A 27,498-nucleotide genomic window follows, 5' to 3' on the forward strand; every position below is an offset into this window, starting at 1 on the left:
GCTTTGGAAATTAATATATTTATGAAAAATACTGGTGCATGGTCTCCATACCTCAGACAGTCCCATTAACAAGCAAGTGTTTTTTTAAGTAGGCAGCTAAAGATTCATAGCCTCAAAGATTCTGTTGCTATACAAAACAATATAAAATATAACTGATAATTCATTTTTTAAAATAATTTGCTTTGTTAATCTATTAAATATTTCACATTTGCATTAAGCATTTCATATTCAACTCTGTTACAAATTGTGTTCTCTCTGCATATATTCTCTTTTTAATATTCCTAGTTCTGCATTGGTGCTGCCTGAAATACTTGTGAGTAGAGGATGTAGTAGTAGTTCCACTATTACCAGGCTTTTTGTTTGTCATTTTATGAATCCATAGTGCATTTTCCCTAGGAACATTGATTCAGATGTCAGAGTGGGGTCATCTTTACAAATGCAGTCATGTTGCTTACATCATTCCTTTTGCCCTCTGCCCCCCTGTATTAAGCAATAACAATTAAACAATAACATTATTGTTCTGCTTTTATGTAGGAGCAGTTTTTACAGGGATCTGGTGGAGGGCTATGAAGATGATTAGGGGTCTGGAGGTTGTCTTTTAAGAGGAAAGGCTGAGAGAGCTGAGGCAGGTCAGCCTGGAGAAGAGAAGACAGAGAGGGTCTTATCAGTGTATATAAATATCATAAGGGGGCGTGTCAAGACAATGGGGCTGAACTCTTTTCGTTGGTGCCCAGCAACAGGATGAGGAGCAGTGGGCACAAACTGATTAACAGGAAGTTTGATGGGAATATGCGGAAAAAATGTCTTTACTGGAAGGGTGACAGAGCACTGGCACAGATTGCCCAGAGAGGTTGTGAAGTCTCCTCTGGAGACATTCAAAACCCTCCAGGATGCCATCCTGTGCAACGTGCTGTATGTGACCCTTCTTGGCAGGGGAGGTTGGACTAGATGACTTCCAGAGGTCCCTTCTAACCTCAACCCTTCTGTAGGAGCGCACATCAATATATTTCAGGTTGCGTCTTCCCCCAGTGTTGAATTTCTGATAAGCAAGGCAGTTACTACACAAGGGTTAGAACTGTAAATGCTATATCTGAACAAATAATGTTAAAAAAATAATATTTTTGTAGTAGGCTTAAATATTTTTGAAAACCACTTCATTAATTTAATTGGAAACAGAAATCATAGTTGTCAGACATCTCTGTTGCTTTTTATGTTGTTGAACAATCTGAATTTTATTTTTGACTTACAACTCTATTTTGATACCTCAGGCTACTAATACGATTTGCAGGTAGAATTGCATCAGTTATTTTCTAACAAATATGGCACACCTTTTATTATCTACTCATCAGATCACCCTTTGTGAAATATGTCACCTTCTCTTTAAACAGCCCTCTGGAGGAACCAAAATTGATATCTGCTCTATCTGGAAAGCAAGCTGGGAAACATGTTGTTCATATAGCATGTGGAAGCACTTACAGTGCAGCCATTACTGCTGAAGGAGAGCTATATACGTGGGGACGAGGAAACTATGGCAGGCTTGGTCATGGTATGTTTTTTGACATCTTAAAATCAGTTGTTTGTCAAATAATTGTTTAATGTTTGTCTCAAACAATCTTTTATCCAACCTACCCATGACTGATTTGAGAAGCCTATGTGGTTTCATATGTTACGAGCGGGATTGTATTTCAAAAGCACTAAATCTCTGAGCTCTGTAAAAATAGGCATCTGGATGGAGAAGAATCATGGAATAGCTTGGGTTGGAAGGGACCTTAAAGGTCATCTAATTTTGACCCCTGCCTTGGGCAGGGAATCTGCATTGTCCCATTCCCTTCCTTGTGAAGCAAAGGCAACTGGGTGAAAATCCACTTTTCTTGTGGGTGAAATCCATATTAGATACCTAAGAAGTCATAGGGGGAGTTCAGTCATAATACTCAAATCTGAAAACAAAACAGAACAACCCCCTCCACCCCAAAACAACAAAAGACCCCAAACCAACCAACCAAAACCAGAAGAACCCACTAAGCTTTCTTGGTCTTGCTGCTCATGTGACTATTTTATATTGAAGGTTCCAGTGAAGATCAGACCATCCCAATGCTGGTCACAGGGCTGAAAGGACTCAAAGTTATTGATGTGTCATGTGGAAGTGGAGATGCTCAGACTCTTGCAGTTACTGAAAATGGTTAGTAGCGAAATCTAACACTTAAGCTTAACTTTTCTTGCTTTCATTCTAAAGATATTTATATTGCAAATACTGTGCTTATTTTTAGTGGCTTAAATTCTTTAAGGATTTGAAGCTGAAATTTCTTTTGGGGAAATATATATGTGCATTTATTTTGCATGTAATGTGTACAGATAATATTTCTCTGTATATGTATGCAATATATTCATTTTGAATGTGCATATTTATATTTCCATTTGCTTGATATACGTTTAAAATAACGACAATTCTATAATGGATAAAATATTAAATATATGTACATCTGTATCTACATTTTATGCATCGTATAATTAAGCTCATGTTGTCACAACAGCAAGGTTTTTGAGTAAGGGAGTTGTCTATGTTAACCATGGGAATTGTCGAAGAGAGGCTGTTCTGGAATCCAGCTTCCTGGCGTTCCCTGAGCTAGGTGCCCAATGGAAGAGGTTCAAAACCTGAATTTCAGTGTATGAGGTTAGGCACTAAAGTCATCATTTAGAAAGCAGGTATCTTTGCCCAATGAAAATATGCACAATTAAAAACCTGAAAGATTTGCTCATACAGGAATTTAAAACGGAAATTTTCTAATTATTTTATTCCTTGTTCCCCTCCTTGCATGCTTTCATTGCTTATCAGAGTACCTTTGAGAATACTGTATGCAAGCAAGGAATGTAAGTTCTCTAAAATGTAAGACAAAATTTGGATATGCTTACCATTCTTGAACTATTATTTAATGAAGATGGCGGAATGACTTTATGATTTCTGATTTCGTAGGGCTTAGATTTAGTAGTGAATATTGAAATACAGTGATAACAGACAGTGGTAGTTTTCATTTCATTTTGTGAAATGATTGAGTGACAAGAATTGAAAATGGAGATCAGCTTTCACAGATAATTTGACCATTCATTCAGTGTGGAAAAAGTATTTCGCAAGTTCTTATTAACTAAAGACCAAACGAGAGGCTTGATTTGCAGCATATTCTCCACCACATATGCTTTTAAGAAGGACTTTTGGTACACTGATTAATTTTTAGTGTGCGTTACGTTTTTGTTAGTTTGGTCAACATGAGAACTTTTCAGGTTAAGAACCACTGTTCAAATCTTTTTCATCCTTCTTATGTATTTCATGAACTATTGAAAATGAATTAATAACAGATATTCCTAAATTGCGATTTCAAAATTGTGCTACTTATAGAATCTCAGATTTTTAAGAACTTACTTGTTAGAACAGATAACTTTATTAAATGAAAAAACAGTGCAATATTTCTGGTTTTCTCTCTTCTTTTAAAGGCCAGGTGTGGTCTTGGGGTGATGGTGATTATGGAAAACTGGGAAGGGGAGGCAGTGATGGTTGCAAGACTCCCAAGCTGATAGAAAAACTTCAAGACCTGGACATTGTGAAAGTACGCTGTGGAAGTCAGTTCTCTATTGCTTTGACCAAAGATGGTCAGGTGTACACCTGGGGAAAAGGTGACAATCAGAGACTTGGGCACGGAACGGAAGAGCATGTTCGATATCCCAAACTGCTGGAAGGTTTGAAAGGTAATTAGCTGGAAATACTCAAAAGCTTTTTGTTTTTTTGGGAACCTTTAACTAGACAGTGATGGTCTCAACTATACGAATACCATGTACTCTGGTGTCATATTCTATACTGTTTTCATTGTAAAAGGTAATTGTGCACATTTCCCATCATTTCTGCCTTTTATGCCTTTAAAATTTCAGCAGACATAGAGCTACTATGTTAAGATTACTTTAAATGCTGCTTGTCCTTGTGTTCTACTTATTCTTACTGTTTTTCTCCTGTTAGGTTTGCAGGAATGCTTATTTAAAGACATGTTTTCGCATTGTCAGGAAAGTATTTTTGACTAGTTTGTAACAGTGAAGGTTACTTCTTCAATGTGATAGAAACCTGAGGTTCTGGAGGGGAGGATGAGGAGAAGAACTTTTATTTCACTGTCTTTCCTAAAACTGTTGTTCATATAGAATGAATGCTCTAATAGAAAGTAACTTCTGAACTAAGGAGTATAACGTAACTTTGCAGTCTCAGTTCATGGATAGGGAGATCTTTTAATAACCCTTTCCTGAAAAGCGATCCAAGTGGAAGGGATACAAAATAGAAGCTCTTTGTTTTGAACTTGTAGACTTTCATGTTTGTCTCTTAAGAATCTTTAAATATTTCCTTGATTTTTCTTTTACTGTACTCTTCCAATCCACTACTAAAGCAAAGGTAAGACTATTGACGTCCATAACATGTTTACAGTTAAGTACGAACACAGTTATAGTTAAGTATAAGCACAGTTTTCTTTCCCTCTGATATTTTTCTCTGTTAATAATTACAGTCTTTAAGTTATTTTCAATATGTTACTTTTTTAATCAGGAAAAAAAGTGATAGATGTGGCAGCTGGATCCACACATTGTTTGGCACTGACCGAAGATAGTGAAGTGCATAGCTGGGGGAGCAATGATCAGTGTCAACATTTTGACACTTTACGGATCACCAAACCAGAGCCTGCAGCTCTTCCAGGATTAGACACAAAGCATATTGTTGGAATTGCCTGTGGGCCTGCTCAGGTAAGTTTTTAATCTTTGAATTGTTAATTGCAATTCGTCTCTATATGTGACTACTTCTGTACACTGATCGCAGTCCCTCTTTCTGTGCTTGTATGAATTCCCTTGTTTCTTATTCTGAACAGATGAAGGCTTGGAAAAAAAAAACAAAAAAAAAAAACAAAAAGAAACTTCATGCAATTGTTCTGCCAAAAAGAGATGACTAGCTTTCCCTCTGAGTATTCTGAGTAGCTATATCCTCCTGCCTTGGAGAGCAGTTGAAGAGTTGTTTAGCTGAATGTTTACTGCAGCAAAGATAGTGAGGTATCTGGATTGGCATAACGGCACTTTGGAAGATGTGATAATGAAGTTCTTTTCTGGGATGGGTAGGGTTTTGTGTGTGTTTACAGCAATGCAGGCGGAGAGTTCTCTTTTGCAGATGTTCAGATACTGCTGAAAACCATTGAATTTTGCATTTTTTTCTGTTTATAGAGTTTTGCTTGGTCATCGTGTTCCGAGTGGTCAATAGGCTTGCGCGTGCCTTTTGTAGTGGATGTTTGCCCCATGACCTTTGAGCAGCTGGACCTTTTGCTGAGACAAGTGACAGAGGGAATGGATGGCTCTTCTGACTGGCCTCCTCCTCAGGAAAAGGAGTGTATGGCTGTGGCAACATTAAACCTTCTAAGACTTCAGGTACCTTAAGTTTCTTACACATTGAGTAGTCAGTGAGATAAATGTTTCAGTAAATTGCTTGGATGAAAATAGTGAACTTAATGTGTTTTAAAACATTTTAGTTAACGAGAAAGCAAAATAAGTACAATATCACTTCCTACTCCCTGAAATTTTGCAGCTAGTGGTTGTTTAAACTTTGGCTTTCCTTACTTTGAAGCTCAGAAGTATTACTCCCCCCTTCCCCCCAAAAAGCTTTTCTTCTCTTGGCTGTATTTGGATATCATTAAATATGTAAATGGCTTAGGCCTTGCATAATCACTCACTCAGTAAACATGCTCCTAGGGACTGTAAGCATTTCTAAGAATTTTAAACAGCATTTCCAAGAGTGAGTGTCTTCTTCAGAATGTAACTGACACGTGGTGAAGACGTGCTGCTTTACCTAGCATAATATAGGGATGTAGAAACAGTTTATTATTCTTTAGGTTATTATAGTTCAGAATTTTAGGAGATATAGTTCATAATCTTTGTCTTATAGTTTAAATTCAATACATGTTTCAGCAAGCCAGCATTTCCCTTTAGTTTTTACAAATTTACAGATGAAATGTTTATATCTAGCTCAGTGAACTTAGTTGCTCTAGGACTGACTTTTTTTTTTCAAGTTCGTATGTTCCCTTAATTAAAAATTTGCCCTTTTTTCCCTCTTCCTTGTCTTTCAGCTTCATGCTGCCATTAGTCATCAGGTGGATCCAGAATGTCTTGGCTTAGGTTTGGGCGGTATGCTGCTCAATAGCCTGAAGCAGACAGTCGTGACGTTAGCGAGCAACGCTGGTGTTCTTAACACAGTGCAGTCGGCTGCGCAAGCAGTGCTGCAGAGTGGGTGGTCTGTGTTACTGCCAACAGCAGAAGAGCGGGCTAGGGCTCTGTCGGCACTCTTGCCCAGTGCAGGTTGGTTCTAAGATGAAAAAACTCTTTGGTGTTTACGTTTCTAGGTCATTAATAGTTTTTTTCTATTCTTAGTTTCAGGAAATGAGATGAACGTAAGTCCAGGCCGTAGGTTTATGATTGACCTCTTGGTGGGCAGCTTGATGGCTGATGGAGGCTTAGAGTCTGCACTAAATGCTGCTATTACTGCAGAAATTCAGGTACGTTTTAACAGCTTTGCAGTTCTATATAAACAGAGGAAGGAGATATATCAAGTGTCTTCTGAAGTTTGTGGAGTGATGTTATCCTCTGTTGACCTGAAACTTGAAGCCTTAGCTGGTGTTTGTATGGAAGTATGAATCATGTTCTCCTTTTTAGACAAGTGTTTCTTATTATTGCCTAGAGTAATGATTTTAGCAACTGTAACAAATGTTTTTATAAAGCTGTGTAATAGCATAATTTTACAAACTGCTTTGTAACTTTCTATGGGATTCTTGAATTCTTCACTTCTTGATTACACCCATATTTTTCCAGCAGAAATTTCATCCGTATTACTTAGAATTAATTCATCTTGAATTCCTTTGCAACGTCCCAAATTTCTGTAGACTCAGTTTCAGACTGGTTCAAATGTTCATCACAGAGGATAGAAAACATTTTTTATATATTGCCTTCTTCAATACCCCCTCAGAGGTGCAATGTCCTCTGTACAGACTACTTTAAATTACTGTATTTATGTATGGCTGAGAAAGCACTAATGTGATTTTTCCTTGTGTACTTTAATTCTTCCTAATATATTTTCTTTTTGGTTCCTCTCCACTGTTGGTATATTGCGAAGTATTTGATGCAGAGGAAATAGTTGTATTAAGTTTTGCTTTATGCATTAGTTGTAATCAGTATTTTTTGTTGCATTTAAAGACATACAAGACCTATTAATTCTTAGCCAGATCTACTATGGTACATCTACATTATAGTGTAGGTCAGAGGTGCCTGAACTGGCTTTAGATACATGCTGAAAGTGATGTAGGTGACAGCATACAGCACTGCACAGGATAATTTCTATTCCCTGTAAACAGGGTGAATTAGTCATACAGAACTCTATGGAGTCTATAGTTCTGTAGCAAATCTAACCCAGGTTCTGCAGTGGACTGGATTCATTACTTTTATAAATACAGAGTAAACAGACCTTCGCTTGTGAACTGTGCAGTAGCTTCTGTGATGTTGAAGCAAATAGAACAGAAATAAATTGTTAACTTGGTTTGGTGGAAGCAGAATTTGGAGTTTGTCTTGCTTTGTTTCTCTCTCTGCCCTTTCTTTGTACATTATAATTATTAAAAAAATAAACAAATCCCACGTAGTCCTTTTGGAATATACAGTATATATTTCTATATAGGTAAAAGTAACTTTTGTTTTCATGAAAACTTATTTTACTTTAGCAAAATATTTCATCATGACAATGGAATTTTGTGCATTTTCTTAAACTTGTTCTGCATTTTTAGGATATTGAAGCAAAAAAAGAAGCACAGAAAGAAAAAGAAATTGATGAGCAAGAAGCAAATGCATCAACGCTTCATAGGAGTAGAACTCCATTGGACAAAGACCTTATTAATACTGGAATCTATGAATCCGCAGGAAAACAAAGTTTACCATTAGTTCAGTTAATTCAGCAGTTACTAAGGTAATTACGTCAAATTTCATTTATTTTTGCATGGAAAATTTGTTAGAGAAATATTTTACGAACTAGTCAACTAAAGGATGGCTAATTTTAGTTAGCAAATACAGTCTTCGTTCTAGAATTTTAGCTCCACAGAATTCAAAATATTGAACATTTTTCTGGTTTATATTTACCTTTGCCATTTTATGTGGGTAAGAAGTACATTTGTGCAGTTAATTACCTGATTTTAGGAAGATTTATTGCTTTACTCTTACTAGTAGGAACATCAGCACAAATTTATTTAGAACTAAATGTTTTGCATCAGGGAGACTAACATACTTTAGGTGGTGGAGACACTTGAATTTTAGATTCCGAGAAAGAACTGCGAATAAATGATTAATAGGATGCTGAGGGCAAAGCTTCTTTTTGCCAGCTACGACGGTATTTAACATATAGTAGAAAGAAATGATGAGGTTACTAAGAAACCTACTGTGCTTTTTAACTGAAGTGTGATGCTAACCATGTAATATAATCAGTACTGAGAGTCTTCTGAACTAGATATTGTCATGACTTCCAGTGCAACCTTTCTGTTAAAACAGTCAGGTTATGTTTTTGTAGTGAGTGATGACAAAGATTGATATATTTTAAATACCTCCACAAAGGTAGCCTGACTTTTTGGGTACTGTGATGCAAACAAAGTAACAACATCCTACAAGAAAACTTGGCATAGATTTGTGAGAAGTTCCAGCAGAAGCTTAACCTGTATTTCTCTGACCTATCTTCACTATGAACTCTTTTAAATACTTTACAATGTTTTGTATACCAATTAGGAACATCGCTTCACAGACGATAGCCAAACTAAAAGATGTCTCTGATCGCATTTCGTCTTGCATGGACCATGAACTTTATAGCAAAGAGAGATCTGCTTCTCTGGACCTGTTGCTCCGTTTTCAGCGTCTACTTGTTAGTAAACTCTATCCAGGAGATTGTGTTGGGCAGGTCCCTTATACATACAGTAAGTCATCTTAAAAAAATAAGCTCTCCCTCCCCAAAGAACTTCTGTAACACATTTTTTGCAGGATAGCAGTTTCATGTTTTAATTTATCTTCTTTCATTTGTCAGTCTAGTTGTTGACCTCTGAGGAGTGTTTGAAAGTAGTTTCTTTAAATTGCTTTCTGTAAGAGAAAATGTCTCGTTGGAAGGCAGTGGGATCTAGATTATACAGTTTTTGTAAACTTCTTAAGAGTTTTAGAAAAAATGTTTCTTTATTCAGTGTTAATACTGAGTGGCTATATTTCAGAAGAGCTTGACAGCTTTTGAAGACTTTCTTAAATGTGACTGTGATGGTATTCTGTGCTTTTCCTGCTTTTTATACAGGTCCCGACCTCTTAGGTGTTGGCTCTTTACTGAAGAAATACACTGCTCTTCTGTGCACGCACATCAGTGATATACTTCCTGTGGCAACCAGCATCGCTTCTGCTAGTCATAGGCATTTTGCAGAGGTATCTCATGTTGTGGATGGAGATTTAACAGGTAGGTTTTTATTTGTTGTCCCCCTGTCGTTCCCTTCCACAAACTAATAATATGTTCTTGGAAGTGTTAAATGAGTAAAAAAGAATCTACTTAATATTTTGGTTGGTGTGAGAGAGAGGGGACAAAGTTGATGGGGAGAAGAAAAGAGCTTTGTACTGACGAAGTAATGGAAAGTAGAATGTGTTGCTTGGTTATTTACTTCTGTGAAGCTATTACCCTAAGTCTGTAATTAAATCTGAGTATTGGCTCTGTTTTTCTTCTGTGTTTTAGGCATTCTTCTTCCAGAATTGGTGGTTTCTATAGTGCTGCTGCTCAGTAAAAATGCTGGATTAATGCAGGAAGCTGGTGCTATCCCTCTGCTGGCTGGCTTGCTAGAACATCTAGATAGGTTTAACCATTTAGCCCCTGGGAAGGAAAGAGATGACAACGAGGATCTAGCATGGCCAGGAATAATGGGTATGTACCTGAAGCATCTGTAACAACTTATTTATATTTTCATAAAGTAGCTGTGTAAAAACGATGACTAGTCATATGAACAATTCTTGGGAAGGGAACTGTGTTTTACGGGACAAATTTTTATTAACTAGTTCATTTGACAGTATTTCTGCTAGTAAATTCTTAAGGAAGTTACTTGTAAAGGTAGGATTAAGCAGAGTACAAATGCAGCTTTTCAGAGAAGTAATCCACTTTATGTAGTGTTTTGCATAATTTGCAACATCCATTTCAATTTTCCATTTTGGGTGTTTAAAGTTACAGTGAATACACGAGTACTACTTCTATGTGTTTTGTTCCTAATTCTGTTGGCATTTCATAACATAGGCTGTCTCTGGGGTGAGAAGAGAAGCAGAAAACATGCAGAAGCAGAAAACATGCATTTCTAACTGAGCTTTTCACTGGTGGAGGGAAGAATGAAACACATGGTCAGCATAACCAGAGAGAGTGAAATGTCACACTGATTGTGTGTTGGGGAGAGCAAAAGCTATATGAAAATTCAGTTAGTGGCCTAAAAGAACAAACTGAGATGGAGATGCACATGTGCAAACAACATGACTTTGATCTTTCTTGCCTAAATGAAATTACATTTATTTTGAAATAGTTTATTTATATTTAAATTGGAAGAGTTTTCGCATGTGTAAGTAACTGTCTTTTTAAATAAAAATGTGGACTTAAACTGAAATTAAATAAAAATCCAATGCCTTGCAGGCAAGCATGTAGTAAAACTGAAGTAATTTTAAGGGAGAACCAAACAGCAGTAATCTGCCAGAATAGTTGTACTGCTCCACCTCCAAACAAAACAGCTGTGTAGTTGGGCAATGTCAGGTCTATTGCAAGGTGACATTGAAGATTACTGCATAAAAGAGTACAGCATTTAGACAATGTAATTGCATGCTGTGTATAGAGGGACACATCAGTATTGAAATCAATTTTGACTTCTAAGCATGTCAAAAGGCAAACAGGTTATGTGACTGTTAAAAGAATGTCCAGAGAAACTTTGCTTTCTCTATTTCTGTTAATAAATTCTCTATTCTCTTTTATACTTGTAGGTTCATTTTTTACTGGCCAGAGTTGCAGAAATAATGAGGAGGTGACGCTTATACGTAAAGCCGATCTAGAGAACCACAACAAAGATGGAGGATTTTGGACAGTAATCGATGGGAAAGTGTATGATATAAAGGACTTTCAAACCCAGTCTTTAACTGGCAATAGTATACTTGGTGAGAATCAGCATCTGAATTAAAAGCACAAATTACTTCTGTGTAAAAACAGACAGCATAAACAGGCTTTTAGATGCTTTCCTGACTACCTCATTCTCTCATTAGCTCAGTTTGCAGGTGAGGACCCAGTTGTTGCTTTGGAAGCTGCTTTGCAGTTTGAGGACACAAGGGAGTCAATGCATGCCTTCTGCGTTGGCCAGTATATGGAGGTAAAAATGTTGTATTATAACAGATGCATGCTTTCTAAAGTAAAGTATTGCTTTGCCTCCAAAATCCTTGTTGGAGCTCAAATTCTAGCTTTCAACTCATCTTTCTTTTTCCTAGCCTGACCAGGAAGTGATTACAACACCAGATCTCAGTACTTTGTCATCACCTCTAATCGACACAGAAAGAAATTTGGGTCTTCTCCTTGGACTGCATGCTTCCTACCTGGCAATGAGTACACCGCTTTCTCCTCTGGAAGTTGAATGTGCCAGTAAGCGAAACTTCATGTAGCATTTGTCAAAGCATACCAGAAAAGGCCAAATTAACATAACATCTTCAGTTCTTCAGAGGACAGTAAAACTGAAGTTCTTTATTCTTAATATTAATTACCACACTCAGTGAGGCCAAAGAATTTAGCAAGATTTAGAAAGGAATTATGATATAATTATGAACAACTACATATCTAGAATTTTGTAATATACACGGTACAGAGAATTTTCAAAGAGAAGGATATCTAACTGGTAACTGTATAGCACAGTTAACTCACAATGGAGTACTCAAATAAGAGTGCCTGAAGCATCTGGTGCTGGATTTTTCCATGTTGACTATCATTATTTTGTGAATAGAGGGTATAATTCCATATTAATCACAGAAAAATGACGAAGGCCCTCTCATCTGTAAACAGGTGGTGACTGCCCTGTTACTTGATCGTTTCTTAGTTGTAGAATCTTTTTTTAGTTTGAAAATGTTCCAGCAAATGGAAGAGCTGCTAAACCTTCTGTTTGGAGCTGTGTATGCATTTCATTTCCGGGATTTGTGGAGTCTCAATAGCTTTCATCAGAATATAGATTTGTGTTTTCTTTATTTTAGAATGGTTGAAGTCATCTATCTTTTCTGGAGGCTTGCAAACTAGTCAGATTCACTACAGTTACAATGAGGAAAAAGATGAAGACCACTGCAGCTCACCTGGGAACACAACCCCAAACAAATCAAAACTATATTCACATCGATTAACTTTGAGTGACCATTCACAACCCTTTCTCCAAGCTATTGCAGATAATAATATTCAGGATCATACTGTGAAGGTAAGCCCTCAATTGTTCTGTTTAAAAAAAAAAGTTTTGCTGAAGGCTTATAGTGGTGGCACGAAGCAGTTTTGTTGTGCAAATCCTCCAAAAGTTACAGTAGAGCAATTCTGAAATAACTTTTTCTGTTGTCTCTGTGAAAGGAATGATGGAATGCTATTAATGGATAAAAAATCACTTGATAGCTTAACAGTACAGTTTTTCTTTTGAATTTTGAGTGGAGAACTAAACGTTGTGTGTTCTTACAGAAAGAATAAATAATGCATTACGTGTGATATTAGGCTTTAGTAGTATTGACAGAATGTGCTCACTTCCAGTTATCCAGAGATAGTAGTAGCATTGTTACCTGTAGCTGTGTTGGTCTTTTTACAAGAAGAATGATACAAAGTATTCTTTGTAGCATTGGGTTGTAATTACTGTGTATTAAGTAGTTGTATACTGTGTTGTGGTGTCTCTGATTTCTGAGTACTATCTAGTTAGGTTGTGGAAGTTACTCAGTGTTATTTAAATGCTGGCTGGAGTATTTTGGATCCTTTCATTGTATTCCAAAACAAAGCTAAATAGTGTTTTTTTTTTTTTGTGGTTTTGTAGGACTTCTTGTGTCAAATAGAGAGATACTGTAAACAGTGTCACTTAACAACACCAATCACATTCCCTCCTGAACATCCTGTGGAAGAAGTAGGACGCTTGTTATTATGTTGTCTTCTGAAGCATGAAGATTTGGGTAGGTAGGCTTGTGGTATAGCTGTTCTAGAATACGTTTTGTACTGGTTTAAACTTTACTACTTATGATTTTGGAAATGCATGTTCAGAAATTGTCTTTTCTCATTAAGGTCATGTGGCATTGTCTCTTGTTCATCCTGGTACCCTTGGAGTTGACCAGGTAAAACACAAAACCTTACCAAAGTCTGTAGTGGACGTGTGTCGTGTTGTCTACCAAGCAAAATGCTCACTGATTAAGGTAAGTCTCTTACCTACTGAAATTTAGATTATTTGAATTGTTTTATTTAAAAAGTTGCTTTTTCTTTTTTAATTGTATACCACATAGTGATTTAATCTTTCAATGCCTTTTATAGACCCATCAAGAACAAGGGCGTTCTTACAAGGAGGTTTGTGCTCCTGTCATTGAGCGTTTGAGATTCTTGTTCAACGAGCTACGTCCTGCAGTTTGCAATGATCTCTCTATAATGTCTAAATTTAAACTTCTGAGTTCCTTGCCCCGATGGCGGAGAGTAGTTCAGAAAATAATTAGAGAAAAAAGGAAAAAGAGAGGTAAGGCAACATTAATATTGTATTCTCTTTGAAAGAGGGAAAACTAAGCTCATTCCATAGTTTACTCCAGTTTTTGAGACTATTTTTTGTTAGCTAAAACATCAAAACCTTGCTTTCTGTTACATTTCCATGACTTCAAAATCAATGGTTATACATTAGTTCCTAGGGCAAAGGCAGGCAAATGAGAGAGACAAGTTTAGGTGAGGCATGCTTCTTTGAGTTCTGGCATGTTAAAATGGTCCATCACTATCAGTCCTGAATTGGTTTTAGTACAGCTTAACTGGAAGTAGTACCTTATTAAAAATCATGTTGTATTAAAGCAATTGTAGTCAAAGAACTGTTCAACTGGAAATCAATTATGTGATGAACAAACACTCAGGTGGTTTTGAAGTTTGTCTTAAAGATATAAGCATATTGCAGATACTACCAGAGCTTATTTTATAACAGCTAGACCTAGAGTTTACCTGAAGTACCCTTCCATTTTATCCCAGGCAGATCTTAAAAGATCTTAAATGTTCTGTATGAACATCTCTGTATGAACATTATGTTTCTGCCGTTTCTGTATGAACATTATGTTTCTGTATTATTTTGCAAACCTAAAAATACCAAATCTAAAAATATGATACTGTAAATGCTACCAGGTTACACAAAGGAGTAATTTTTTATTTTTAGTGCCAAAAAAATCTGAATCTGCTGATGTAGAAGAATCCAAAATTGGAAATGAAGAGAGTGATTTAGAAGAAACCTGTGTTGTACCTCACAGTCCTGTACCTATAGATAAAAGGCCCATACCAATCAAATCACCCAAGGTAGGATATCAGATAAATCTTATGAATAAAAACAAGAAGAAATATTAGCTAAAGCGATGATTGCAATAAATTGTCAATATTCTGATAATATTGTTTGGGACATGTGACTAAGTATGGCACATTGTTTTAGTGAAACTTGGAATAATTCATAGAAAATAATCTTGTCTACTGTATTGCATGCATATTTAGAATATGTAAAGATATACCTTCTCAAATTTTAAGATTATTGATAATCTTAGTGTTCAAATCTTCATTTCAGCATAAAATGATGATGATTTACTACTTTTTTGAATAGTAATGCATTTGAAATTGTGTGTAGCAATTGCAAACAAGATAATGAGTTAGAAATAATGTTAAATTCTTCACTGTCTTTGAAGATTTTTTTCCGTTTTTATGTAAAATAACTTGAGTTTTCAGTAATTTAAGTTTGTTTAACATGCTACTTTCCTGTTTTACAGGATAAGTGGCAGCCAATTTTGAGTACAGTTACAGGTGTCCACAAGTACAAATGGCTGAAACAAAATGTCCAAGGCTTGTATCCACAGTCTGCCCTCCTTAACACCATTGTTGAATTTGCACTTAAAGAAGAGCCGGTAGATGTTGAAAAAATGAGGAAATGTTTATTAAAGCAGGTAAAGTTGGATGAAAATGGGCATTCACGTATTAGCAATCAACGTAAGTATAACTTTTTTTTTTTTTTTTACCTTTTGCAGCTGGAAAGAGCAGAAGTTCGTCTGGAGGGAATAGATACTATTCTGAAATTGGCAACAAAGAATTTTTTGCTCCCATCTGTGCAGTATGCTATGTTCTGTGGATGGCAGAGGCTTATTCCAGAAGGAGCTAATATAGGGTAAAACTTTTTTTTTTTTTAATTTTAAATTTTGCTTTTACAATTCTTCATTGAGGGGGAAAAAATACTTACTTTTTGGTTGTTGTTTATCTTATCTGTAGGGAACCTCTTACCGACTGCTTGAAGGATGTTGATCTCATCCCACCTTTTAACAGAATGCTCCTAGAAGTAACTTTTGGAAAGTTGTATGCATGGGCTATTCAGAATGTCCGGAACATCTTGTTAGATGCCAATGCGAAATTTAAGGAATTAGGTGAATACTTTTTTTCTTCTTGCTGTTGACCGGGGAGAAAGCTGTTTTAAACTAACATCATTACATTCTTTGAAGTTCCCAGTAATTGGAATTCTAAAATTAATTCCCTTGCTTTGTGCTGAGAAATATTTTGGCTTTCTTTCTGTGTATTGTCTGTTGTCTCCCCACCCCCAACTCACTTTTCAGTGTTTGAGAATGTTGCTGGTTTTCCAGCAACAGGTGATTTGATTACTCATTAGTGACATTTTACCATGAAAATCTAAGATGTAAGAAGTTCTTGGAAGTTCGGCTTGTAAATTCTTAAAGCCAAGTGTGGAATCAAGACATATTTTAAGCCAACAATCAAATAAATTTGTACTTTATTGTAGCTTATATTTTACTGTAGCTTCCTAAGTGTCAACTGACTTTGTTACTTATATTACTTCTGAATTAGGTGTGCAGCCTGTTCCTCTGCAAACAATTACTAATGAGAATCCAGCAGGACCAAGTCTTGGAACTATTCCACAAGCACGTTTCCTGCTGGTCATGCTCAACATGTTGACACTGCAGCATGGTGCTAATACCTTGAGCCTTCTCCTCAACTCTGGCATGCTAGCATTGACACAAACGACACTGCGGCTGATAGGTACAAAGTCTGAGTCTGGTTTTGTTTTGTTTGGAAGAAATAAAATTTACATGTTGGTGTACCCAAATTACAGAATGACTTTGCTTCTTAAAAGTAGTACTTTAAGCTGTTCACCTTTAATACTACTACCCCCCCCACCTCCAAAAGAAAACCAAAAAAGAAAAACAACAAAAAAAGAACTGTAAATGTGATTGAGAGGGAAGTCAGTTTGATTACAGCCTTTATTCAGTCGTGATTTTTTTTCCTTAAGCTTTTGCCTTGGTCCTTCTTTGCCATAATTTGGGAGTGATAACGTAGTTTTGGTGGAAACATTAAAAACAATACTCGCAATACATTCAGTTTTGTCTGCTCTACCTATTAAAACCATTCCCAGTTTGTATATTTAAACTGGAAGCTTTCTTTATTAAAGTTTTTACAAAATGTTTTGTGTTTTATTGACCTGATTCAAGTTTTCCTGCTTTTTTAAAATTGGTTTTCCTAGACAATAGGAAATACTCATTATTTTACTTAACTTGAGTATTCATATGAAGTTTTTCCCAAAAAAGTTCTGTTAGTAGAACCACTTGGCTATTGGCCTCATCATTATAACGTCACTTTTCAAAATAAAGCACTGTGCATTCAAAATCATTACATCCTATTTTTGTAAAAAGCTCAGCTTTTCTAAAAGCTCAGCAAGGTGTAAGTGTGAAAAGGGTGCTTATAAAAAAAATTGGAGCTGATGCTATTTTTTTTTTTTTTTTTTAAGGACCTAGTTCTGATAACATTGAAGAAGATATGATTGCTTCTTCTCATGGAGCTTCAGCCACGGTCCTAGAAGAGTCAAGAAAGGAAACTACGCCAGTTCAGCTCCCTGTTTCTGGACCAGAGTTGGCAGCCATGATGAAAATTGGTACCAGGGTGGTGAGAGGGGTAGACTGGAAATGGGGTGATCAGGTACAACTTATTCCATACAGGTTTGGGTGTGTTAAAATCTAAAGTTTGTGGTTTTTTTTTTAATGTTCAAACATTAATGGTAATTTTGGAGAGTTAACTTGGAGAGTTAACATAAAATAGATTTAGTATTTGTTTAATTTTGATTTTGGAGATGAAAATTCCTTTTCTAGTGAGAATGTTATGATTTGGGATTTAGAATGAAATTAGATCAAATTTGCTACAAGATTATGCAGTTCCAACTATGTGTGTGGTACTTACATAGTATGTTGCAGAATAAAGATTAAAATATAAATGTTGCTGGAGTTCACTGGGATAATTTCTCTAGAAGACTGTGAAATGTTTTCCAACTTTATGCTGAATTTTAAAACGTTATTGAATGTTTGCTACTTAACCATTAGGTTAGCAGCAAAAAAGAGCAATAGAATTATTACTTTATGAACTTTGAGTGTGAAATAATGTTGTTGATTGTATAACTTGAGGCTCTCTCTTTTGTCAGGATGGGCCCCCTCCGGGTTTGGGTCGTGTGATTGGAGAACTGGGAGAAGATGGCTGGATTAGAGTACAGTGGGACACCGGAAGCACAAATTCTTACAGAATGGGGAAGGAGGGAAAATATGATCTCAAACTAGCTGAGCCACCACCGGCAGCACAGCCCACAACAGAGGATTCAGACACTGAGGATGATTCTGGTAAATACAAAAAACAAACTGAAGGCAGGGTTTTAGTTGAATTCCAAAACTGACATCTTATAATACGAAAAACGCTGCTTTCACGAGAAAATGCTAGATCAAAACGGCTAATTTAATAGGTCTAGATTTCTGGCTAGAATCTTTCTTAAAATATATTTATCACGAGAAAGGTGGATAGAAAGCTTAGTATCATATTTGTTGCGTATTTATGGGCTGAAGAAATCATGATTACCCAAGTGAAATAGTTTGTTACTGGTCTCAGGAGGTATGTTTGAACTTATTCTAATGCTATTCTAAAGTTTGGATTTTACGTGGCCTAATTATATGGTCTAGTCACTTCCTTACCTATTCTCAGCACTGCATTCTGAATTTCTTCTGAATAGTTTACTGCCAGAGAATAAATTGAAAATACTTATACAAAATGCTTGGTTTATACTTATCCCTTATCTTCTTCGTGTCAAATCATCTAAAGAAAATATTTACCGTGAATTGCTAACATCTTGTTTGTTTCAGAATTTTTTATGAAATAGATTGATTTGGTATTATTGTATTTCTTTGCCTTTTGTGTCTCCCTTCAGAAGGAGAACAAGTTGAAAGAAATCTTCACCCTACTTCCATGATGCTGACAAGTACCGTGAACCTCTTGCAGACACTGTGTCTCTCTGCTGGTGTCCACGCTGAAGTCATGCAAAGTGATGCTACAAGGACTTTGTGTGGCCTACTCCGTATGCTTGTGGAGAGTGGAACAATAGATAAATCAGGTATGTTATATTAACGTAGTCTGACTCAGCTGTGTGCTTCTGTTTTGTGTTTTGTTCTTAGAACTTCGTAAATCTTTTGTTACTAGTTTTTATTCTTTTAATAGAAAATGCATTTTTGAACCTTAAAAACTTGAATTGTTAACAAAAACAACAAATGATCTTGAGCTTTCTTAGAACATTAGCAGAAGTAGCAGAAGTTTGTGAGATATTGAGCATTAGGATATATGTGTAATTGTTTTAGGTAATGAATTTCTTAGCAGTTGTCTTCTGTTTGGGGGGAGCAGTGTGACTGGGTATATCATATTCATTTCCTAGCTTTGTAATTTCAAGAGTAATGCTGTTAACTACTTGAAATGAGGAAACAATATAAAGATGAGAATTGTTTTGGAGGCGTATTTAAGAAAATTAGTCACAGTCTGTAAAATTGAAGTTCCTAGCTTCTCCTCCTCCTTAAGGAGTTTAACAACTCAGTGTTATGTTTTGTCCAAAAATCCCAAGCCTATAGTATACACAGAATTATGTAGCTGATGGAAAAGTCAACTGTTACATGTATGTCTTTCTATTTTTAGCTTCCTTGCCAAATAAATTAGTTTATAAAGAACAGCATAGGAGCTGGTGCACGCTCGGATTCATTCGAAGTATAGCACTCATGCCTCAGATGTGCAGCACTCTCAGTACCTCTCAGTGGATAACTTTGCTAATGAAAATTGTTGAGGGGCATGAGTCTTTCACTGCTGCTTCACTACAAAGACAGGTAACGTATGCATTTCCGAATGACTTTGATAGGCCATGAGTTTAGTAGATTTTAGTTGTCTTAAAAAAAAAAAAAAAAAAAAAAAGCATGTAAAAAGAAACAAGGTGGGAAATGTACTTAAACAAGTTTTTGATTAATTGGAAAAAAAAAAGTTAACTTTTTATATTTAGGATTCATTGTTTAAACATTGTAAAATATCTGTCAAGATTTTGACTGTTCAGAGCAGTTAAGGCTCCCTTGTTCCATTAAAAGCCTGAAAATTTTGTGCAGTTGTGAGGTCAAAACAGAGTTCCAAAAACATGCTCTAGAGAGCCCATGCAACATTTGCTAGAAGTTGAATAAAGAGAAAAGAGAAAAATGATTAGGAAAAAGGTGCGATTTCATTTTAAAGGTATCAAGTTATGTATTATCTACTGTCCTTCCTTCCATGGTAAACTATTGTTACTGTTTTAATTAGTCTTTAAAAAGCTGCATCTTTGCATCTAATTTTGGTATATTTTTGTCTTTTTTCCTATTTTTTTCTTAATATCTTTTAATGCCTTTTTCCTGAGATTGAAAAGCACCTTTATTATGGAATAACTCTTCCAAATTTTAAGATTTAGGGATCAAGAAATCTTAATCTTTTCCTTGATTGAGATATCAGAGTTTTTTTAACTTAAATCTGGTATCGTAAAGGCCTGTGCACTTTCTTTTTTGCAAGCTTCCAGTGATTTCTTGTCAGTATTTTTTCATCTAGTGAGCCTTCTCTCATCACCCAGGACTTAGAGCATTATAGTTATCTGTGCTGTTCACGGAATACTCGAGAGAAATGAACATTCCTCACGTGCCAGCATTTAGCTTAGTGCCAAGATGAGACCTTCAGGTTTTAAAAAGTTGTATTATTGAAAGAGGTTTGCAACGAGAGATTCTTCTCTTCACTGCTGTTGGTCAGTTGTATTTGTCTTCTGGGCAGAAGATAAGGAAACTTGAAACCTGAAATACTCCTGTTCAGACTGTGCAACCCCATGTTCTCTGGTACTGCATAGCTGTGCCTTCCCATGTTCCTTGTCAGCGCAGAATTGTCTAGATTTTAGAGAGGTAGCCTGTTCTTTTTACACTGTTTCAGAGGCTTTAGTTACATAGTAAATACTCTTGGGTGTCACTTTGATTGTTTTTTACGGTCTTGTATCATTCAGCTTTACATTTCATATTTTTTTAAATTATCATACCTTCATTGCAGAACACTTGGAAACTTTCATTCTGAAATACGTATTAGTGCTAAGTTCCAGTTCTGTAGTCGGAACAGTTTCCATTCTTTATTTCTGTTTTTCTTAATGAGATTTTCTTTAATGGGATTTAGTCTGTCACATTGTTTCCCAGTGTGTGTGTGTCTGTGTCTTAAATATTGCAGAGGCTGGATTCACTTATAAAATGTGACAGTAGAACTGTTCCTGACTTCAAACTGGCACAATTTCTTTTAACACATTCCTTAGCAAAATGAACAGAAAATCAGTAGCTCTGTAAGTTTTTTAGCCAGAGAGAAATTGGTATTGTAGAAAAAAAAAATGCAAAGGAAGGCTAACTTGTTAAATATTCTTCTGTATTTAATGTTTGAGAATTTTCGTAATATTTGGGGACTTAGAATGGAATAACAATTTTGTTCTCTTTTTTAGATTCTTGCTGTACATTTATTGAAAGCAGTACTTCCATCCTGGGATAAAAATGAACGAGCGAGAGACATGAAATTTCTTGTGGAAAAACTGTTTGGTTTTTTAGGCAGCCTGCTTAGTACTTGTTCTTCAGATATCCCACTACTCAGAGGTAGAGGAAATTTTCCCCAGTGTTTTTTTTTTTTTTTAATAGGAGATGCATGCATTAAATTGATAACTTTGTGCAATTTCTTCATCTTTTCAGAATCTACTCTGAGAAGGAGAAAGGCCAGGCCCCAAGCATCTCTAACTGCAACTCACAGTAGTACTTTAGCAGAAGAGATAGTGGCACTGCTGAGGACACTCCATTCGCTAAGCCAGTGGAATGGACTCATAAACAAGTACATCAACTCTCAGCTAACCTCCATCACCCACATCTTTGCAGGAAAACAGTCAGAAGGGGTAGTTTCCACGTTTTAAAATAAGCTCATTTTTATAGCAATATTTATTTTGAAATAATAAATGTAAACAATATTAAGCTTAATTTTGAAACCATTTTTTATGTTTGTGTATATATATATTTGTTTCGTAATCTTTAAATTGAAGTATGTTTAATTGACCTTGTATTTTGAAGCAGTTTGAAGTATGTTTTCTCCCTACAGTTAACTTTATTGTTCTTTGTTAGGCTCTTTTGGATGACTACTTCCCTGACACCGAGAATCCAGAGGTGGGAGGCCTAATGGCAGTGTTAGCCGTGATCGGTGGCATAGACAGTCGCTTGAGACTGGGTGGTCAAGTGGTTCATGACGAATTTGGAGAAGGCACGGTGACACGCATCACCCCGAAAGGGAAAATCACCGTGCAGTTCTATGACATGCGAACATGTAGAGTGTGCCCTCTGAACCAACTAAAACCAGTAAGTTAGTTTTACTGAGGCTTTAATACAGGGAAAGGTATAGCTTTGTGAAATTAAACTTCAATTTGGTGCAAAGAAAATCTTTTCATTGGTTAATACATTGACATTCAAGATCTGCAATGCTCTGAATGCTAATCTAAGATGATACTGATGCAAGCCTCTATTGGGTCTTTAATGCCTTCATTTGTTGGGGAGGTGAGGAGAGGGTATTTGAGCTGAAGTTTTTCGACTTGTAGAATTCCAAGTCCTGACAACATGATTTATATCTCTTACATGAGAACAGCTTGCTTATTTGTCTTTCATTTTATTTGCTAACTAATGTAGAAACTCTCACATGTTTTCACTTGAATCTTAATCTCAAACTGGTTAACATGACTTGACAGAAAGCACAGCCGAAGTGCCTGGTCTGCTTCAGGGACCGTAGTTCTTCCTTGCTTTAACTGTCTTGCCTCTTCACTAAGTATGTCTGGGATTATGTGGTACAAATGCAAGTTTAGGAGCTTGATAGGGAACAGAAATCCTCTCCAGTTGTTTGTTTTATTGTTCTTGACCAGGTACTACTTTTTTCTCTTCCTCAGTTAATAATGATACAAACATCTGAACGACTTTGTAGAATTTTGTAAAATGCTTACCAGTTTTTTTTTTTTTGTATTTGTCTGTTTCTTCTCCCTGTCTGCAGCTTCCAGTTGTGGCTTTTAATGTAAACAACTTGCCTTTCACTGAACCTATGCTATCCATTTGGGCTCAACTAGTAAATCTGGCTGGAAGTAAAATAGAAAAACACAGAATGAAGTCTCCCAATCAGGGTCTTTCAGGTACATTTTTTTTCTTTTGCTGTCTTTGCTTTTGTTTTCTTAAAGGGCTTGATACTCTCTGGGAAAAATACTGTTAAGAGCAAGCATATATTTAAAAAAAAATAATTCTGTAACCTTACCTTTTTTCTTAATTGACATTGAATAATACGCACTTATGAGACTAGTTTAGCTAAGAGAAGAATTTCCCTGCACTGCAAGTGGAATACTGTTCTCACTTAGGTGAGGAAATGTAAATATGGTTTGGGGTTGGTCTTCTTGTGTTGAATTGGTTGAACTGTTGCCTACATATAGCATCTTAACTGCACTTACTGTACCATATATGAGCTGTATGGTTGTCCAAGGTGTGAAAAGCAGGAAGGTGGTGTTTTTAATATCATACATCACAGAATGTGTGCAAATTTCTAATCCAGGTACAGTCCAAAGTAACTCATACTTCAATAGCATTTCACAAGTTTTCATACAGAGTTAAGATGTAAACTGATTTTTGGACTGAGGTTGTATGAATATAGCCTTTCTTCTGTAACACAAAAGATTCACAGTGCTAATGGCTGCTTTATGTTTCCGATAGGTCAAGTGGATTTGGATCTGCTGAGATGCCAGCAATTAAAGCTGTACATACTGAAAGCAGGCCGAGCTCTGCTCTCTCATCAGGATACACTACGGCAGATCTTATCTCAGCCAGCTGTTCAGGAGTGTGCGTTAAATCCTGCAGGTATTTGGAAATGCAATCTGAGTGTGTTACTGTTTGCTTAGGTGTTAGAGCACCTATTAATATAAATTAAGTACCTTCTAAAGATTTAAGTTTCACTCGCCATCAAGCACAGTAAGGATCTCTTGACCTTGAGGAGTAACCTTGAGAGGCATCCCTACCCAAGGGGAGATCTCTGACATGCACCCTGCTGCTTCAGCAAGGAGAGCTGAGATTAAACTTTCTCTGACTGCTATATTTATAGGATAAAATGATTGGCTCATAGTCAAACGTAGAGTCTTACTGCATTGTTTTTGACCTCTGAATGCAATTCTTTATTTCTTTGTAAGGGTTTTCAGTTGGTCATCTGTTCTGGGGCTTGTACCCCTTTTGATTGTGGTCATGGCTGTGAGCATTCACCAGGTGCTTTATTATTAATGAGTTGTCCAGTTTAGGGAATAGTCACATTGAGGCCTACTGTGGTTCATAAGCCCGAGCAAGACTTGTGTCACGTGCAGGAGTTGAGTGTGTCCATCACAAATACACTTCGACTTTTTAACTTTGGCTTTGCAAAATAAGTGGGTCAAGTGTTTGAAGTTTAAATATTGGAGTTAGCTAAATTCGTAGGTTTTCTATAATTAGTATTAGACCAGAATTTCTTTATTAAAAAAAAAAAAGTATTACGTCGTTTTTGCAGTGTTTGCTTTTTATGTTTCAAAGCTTAAAGTATGAAATGTCATTTAACTAGTCCTTTGAATTCAAATGCTTTGCAGTTTCCGGAACAACAGGTACCAAGGTGTAACATCTTGAGCAGAACCTCAAGAGGACTTTAAGGAACTATAGTTTTAATTAACTTGAATTAATTTTCTATGTACATTCATTTTACATTTAAAAATAAAGGAAGTAGCTCTGCCGTCCTTCTGTATAGTTATCAATTCCCTTCTAGTTTATATTAACCTTTTGGGAACTTCTGAAGCATATCTTTAAATATATGAATATGTTTGTTCAGTTTGTATATTTTTAGTTTTATTTTCAGTTACCAAATTTTAAGTCAGCAGAATTATCAGTTTTCTTACAGAAATTGAACTTTTTTTTTTTACTTCTACCGTCAGTTTTTTAAGGCAGGAAAAAAAAAATTAAAAACAAGCAAAAAAACCTAGACAGCATTAAGTGCATGATGACTGTAGCTGCTCTGTTATTGTTTCAAATATGATTTTTTTTTTTCTGGAGTTAAGAGTGAGAACACTTCTAAAATACCACAGTAAAGATTGAGGAAACATGAATGTTTATGCCAACACTAATGTAAAATATAAAAATGGCAGAATTGAGAGGCAGTTGATTCAGAGAAGGTATATTCTTTTGAAGGGGCAGTGAATACTTATTGGGAGCTCTTCCCATGAGGTGTATTAGAGAAGGAGATGACTTAGTCCAGCAAGTAGGTACCATGGTTTTGGGATCAATGAGAGGAGGTTGTTAGCTATCTTAAAGTAGTTTATTGTGGACCTCTGTATAATAAATTTGTAACAAGGTTGGTTCACAAGTTGCTTGAGCAGTTTCTGCTAGACATGTTCTAGTGAATTTTTGTAAAACTAGCGTTCATGATCTACAATTTTCTCATTCGCTTTTTGTACGGAAGTGTAGCACGCATGTTTTAATCTTAAACACGTGCTTCCTGTGGAGAAGAAATATATGAGAAGTAACAATATGTTTGATCTACTGATATGACTTACTCTGGCTCCAGAATAAGTCCTATGATGGACTGGTATTACATGGTTTTGGTTAAAATAATGTTTTTGTTTCAAGAGGATGGAGCAGCTGCCTCTCCTGACATAGGAGATATGTCTCCTGAAGGACCTCAGCCTCCCATGATACTTTTACAGCAACTTTTGACAGCTGCTACCCAACCATCACCTGTGAAAGCAATATTTGACAAACAAGAGCTTGAGGTAGAGTCTGTCTTTTCTGCTAAAAATTAACTTAATAAATAACCCTTTCTGAATCACATTCCTATTGAAACTTGTTAAGCTATATGTTAAAAAGTGGCACCGGACCCTTTTTAGTAAATAATGTTTAATTTCAGGTGCACATATAAACTATACTAAGTATGCTTGTTTTACTTAGACTAAAAAGTTTGTTCTCATTTAGGCTGCTGCTTTGGCAGTATGCCAGTATCTGGCGGTAGAGTCTACACATCCTTCAACTCCAGTGTTTGAAGACTGTAGCTCTAGTGAGGCTACAACACCCATCACAGTGCAGCATATCCGGCCCACGAAAGTGAAGAAACGCAAGCAGTCTCCAATTCCACCCCTTCCCATTGTAGTTCAACTTATGGAAATGGGATTTCCCAGGAAAAACATTGAATTTGCACTAAAATCTCTGACTGGAACCTCTGGAAGCGCTTCTGGGTTGCCAGGTATTTCATTTAGTTAATTTAATGATGTTAGAAGGAGATTTTGCTAACCGATTAAAATGCTACTTAACAAGGGAGCAACTGTTCTCTGTTTGGATACAATCCTAAGAATGCTAGAGAATCCCTCAGTAACAGACTACATTTGTTTTCTGTATTAGGAGTGGAAGCCCTGGTTGGCTGGTTGTTGGATCACCCTGATGTTCAAATTACTGATCTCTCTGATGCTGATACTATCTCTGATGAATATTCAGATGAGGAAATAACAGAGGAGGTCGAAGAAGTTGAAGCTGCTTGCCCTGTGGTAAGTACCGGGTTACTAAAAAGTAAGTAATGCTAGCTGACTGTAAATTGTGATTCTTTCCTTTTATGAACTCGGTTAGAGTTCAAGAACATTGTGCTGTCCCAGGCTTTCAAGACTAAAAGAAGACCACGTTGGCCATAAGTTTCTAAAATATAACATAAAAGATCTCAAGAATAATCTGTAAACGTATGTATGAGTAGCAAAGAAGGAGGAGTGGAATGCAGGTTTATCTTTCACTATTAGTAACCCTAGGTATTCCCTACAGTTAGTCTCAGTTTCATGTAAACTAGTCTCTGCTATAGAGTAGTATTTGTAAAGGACTCCTTTGGTATATTTTTTTCTTCCTTTGGCTGAAAATAAAAGTAAAATGTTAGCAATAAAGTATAACTAATGAATTAGTGAATAAATGGCAAAAAGATGCCAGTGAAATAACTTACCTTTTCCTTATAACAACTGTTTTCAGTTATTGGCAAAAAAAAAAAAATGCCTTTTGAGTGTGATGGCTTTAATATAACACGTTTTTCTAAACATTCATATTGTATCAGGAATCCAGTAATTCTCCATCTTTTTAAAAAATACATCTTGAAGGGAATGATATTCCATCTCGTCAGCTTGTTTTTGTAACGGAACACCTAAAATCTGATTCTATTATATAACAACAAAAAAAAAGTAATGTAGTCTAAGTAAGAGACTACTATTCACATACTTTTTTTGTTTTTTTCCTCTGCAAACACACAACCTAAGGAGTGGAATGTGAATGTGTATGTGTAAGGCGAAATAGATTACTCACAAATCCTTTTTGCACCAATACTCTTCGGCAAGCAGATTTCATACAAGCAACTAACAGATTTTTTTCCACAAATCTTGAAAATTTACAGCTTGGCAAGTCATTCTGGAAATTAAGCTTTAAAGTAGATCATAAATGCTAGCCCTGTAGAGAGTTGACTTGTTGAAGATTTTTCCCATTTTGGCATGTAACTTAGATATGATACTGTTTTTTATTGGATTATCTTCATTTTCTGCTAACAATTCTATTTATCTGAATTGAAAACAAATTTTGTAACTGTTATATGTTTATCTTGGATTTTTTTTTCCAGTCAAATGGTGCTGTTGTAACAGAGAGCCAGACCTATAAGAAGCGAGCTGATTTCTTAAGTAATGATGATTATGCTGTGTATGTGAGAGAGAATATTCAGGTAAGCGTGGTGATGAAAACTATATGGAAAATACTTTCCTTCTGGTACAAACATCTCTGCAGAGCTCTGGCATT

General features: G+C 36.0%; 1 protein-coding gene across 3 annotated transcripts in view; it reads left to right on the forward strand.

Annotated features, from left to right (window-relative positions):
* HERC2 (HECT and RLD domain containing E3 ubiquitin protein ligase 2) overlaps nt 1–27,498 on the forward strand; it is a 111,552-nt gene that overhangs the window by 36,240 nt on the left and 47,814 nt on the right. For all 3 annotated transcript variants that reach the window (XM_080585489.1, XM_080585491.1, XM_080585490.1), the window contains exons 13-48: nt 1,389–1,546; nt 2,066–2,179; nt 3,487–3,738; nt 4,574–4,767; nt 5,236–5,436; nt 6,132–6,360; nt 6,433–6,557; nt 7,833–8,011; nt 8,818–9,002; nt 9,365–9,520; nt 9,791–9,976; nt 11,065–11,235; nt 11,341–11,444; nt 11,560–11,710; nt 12,310–12,524; nt 13,116–13,248; nt 13,358–13,485; nt 13,601–13,796; nt 14,469–14,605; nt 15,064–15,237; nt 15,319–15,455; nt 15,557–15,708; nt 16,142–16,333; nt 17,079–17,266; nt 17,763–17,955; nt 18,534–18,716; nt 19,286–19,470; nt 21,123–21,270; nt 21,364–21,560; nt 21,784–22,014; nt 22,694–22,829; nt 23,398–23,541; nt 25,321–25,463; nt 25,663–25,930; nt 26,086–26,228; nt 27,326–27,424. In XM_080585489.1, coding sequence (XP_080441615.1) covers nt 1,389–1,546; nt 2,066–2,179; nt 3,487–3,738; nt 4,574–4,767; nt 5,236–5,436; nt 6,132–6,360; nt 6,433–6,557; nt 7,833–8,011; nt 8,818–9,002; nt 9,365–9,520; nt 9,791–9,976; nt 11,065–11,235; nt 11,341–11,444; nt 11,560–11,710; nt 12,310–12,524; nt 13,116–13,248; nt 13,358–13,485; nt 13,601–13,796; nt 14,469–14,605; nt 15,064–15,237; nt 15,319–15,455; nt 15,557–15,708; nt 16,142–16,333; nt 17,079–17,266; nt 17,763–17,955; nt 18,534–18,716; nt 19,286–19,470; nt 21,123–21,270; nt 21,364–21,560; nt 21,784–22,014; nt 22,694–22,829; nt 23,398–23,541; nt 25,321–25,463; nt 25,663–25,930; nt 26,086–26,228; nt 27,326–27,424 — 6,127 coding nt within the window. The remainder of the gene's footprint in view (nt 1–1,388; nt 1,547–2,065; nt 2,180–3,486; nt 3,739–4,573; nt 4,768–5,235; nt 5,437–6,131; nt 6,361–6,432; nt 6,558–7,832; nt 8,012–8,817; nt 9,003–9,364; nt 9,521–9,790; nt 9,977–11,064; nt 11,236–11,340; nt 11,445–11,559; nt 11,711–12,309; nt 12,525–13,115; nt 13,249–13,357; nt 13,486–13,600; nt 13,797–14,468; nt 14,606–15,063; nt 15,238–15,318; nt 15,456–15,556; nt 15,709–16,141; nt 16,334–17,078; nt 17,267–17,762; nt 17,956–18,533; nt 18,717–19,285; nt 19,471–21,122; nt 21,271–21,363; nt 21,561–21,783; nt 22,015–22,693; nt 22,830–23,397; nt 23,542–25,320; nt 25,464–25,662; nt 25,931–26,085; nt 26,229–27,325; nt 27,425–27,498) is intronic.

Source organism: Anser brachyrhynchus (genome assembly GCF_964034855.1).
Source record: "Anser brachyrhynchus genome assembly, chromosome: 1".
Lineage (NCBI taxonomy): Eukaryota > Metazoa > Chordata > Aves > Anseriformes > Anatidae > Anser > Anser brachyrhynchus.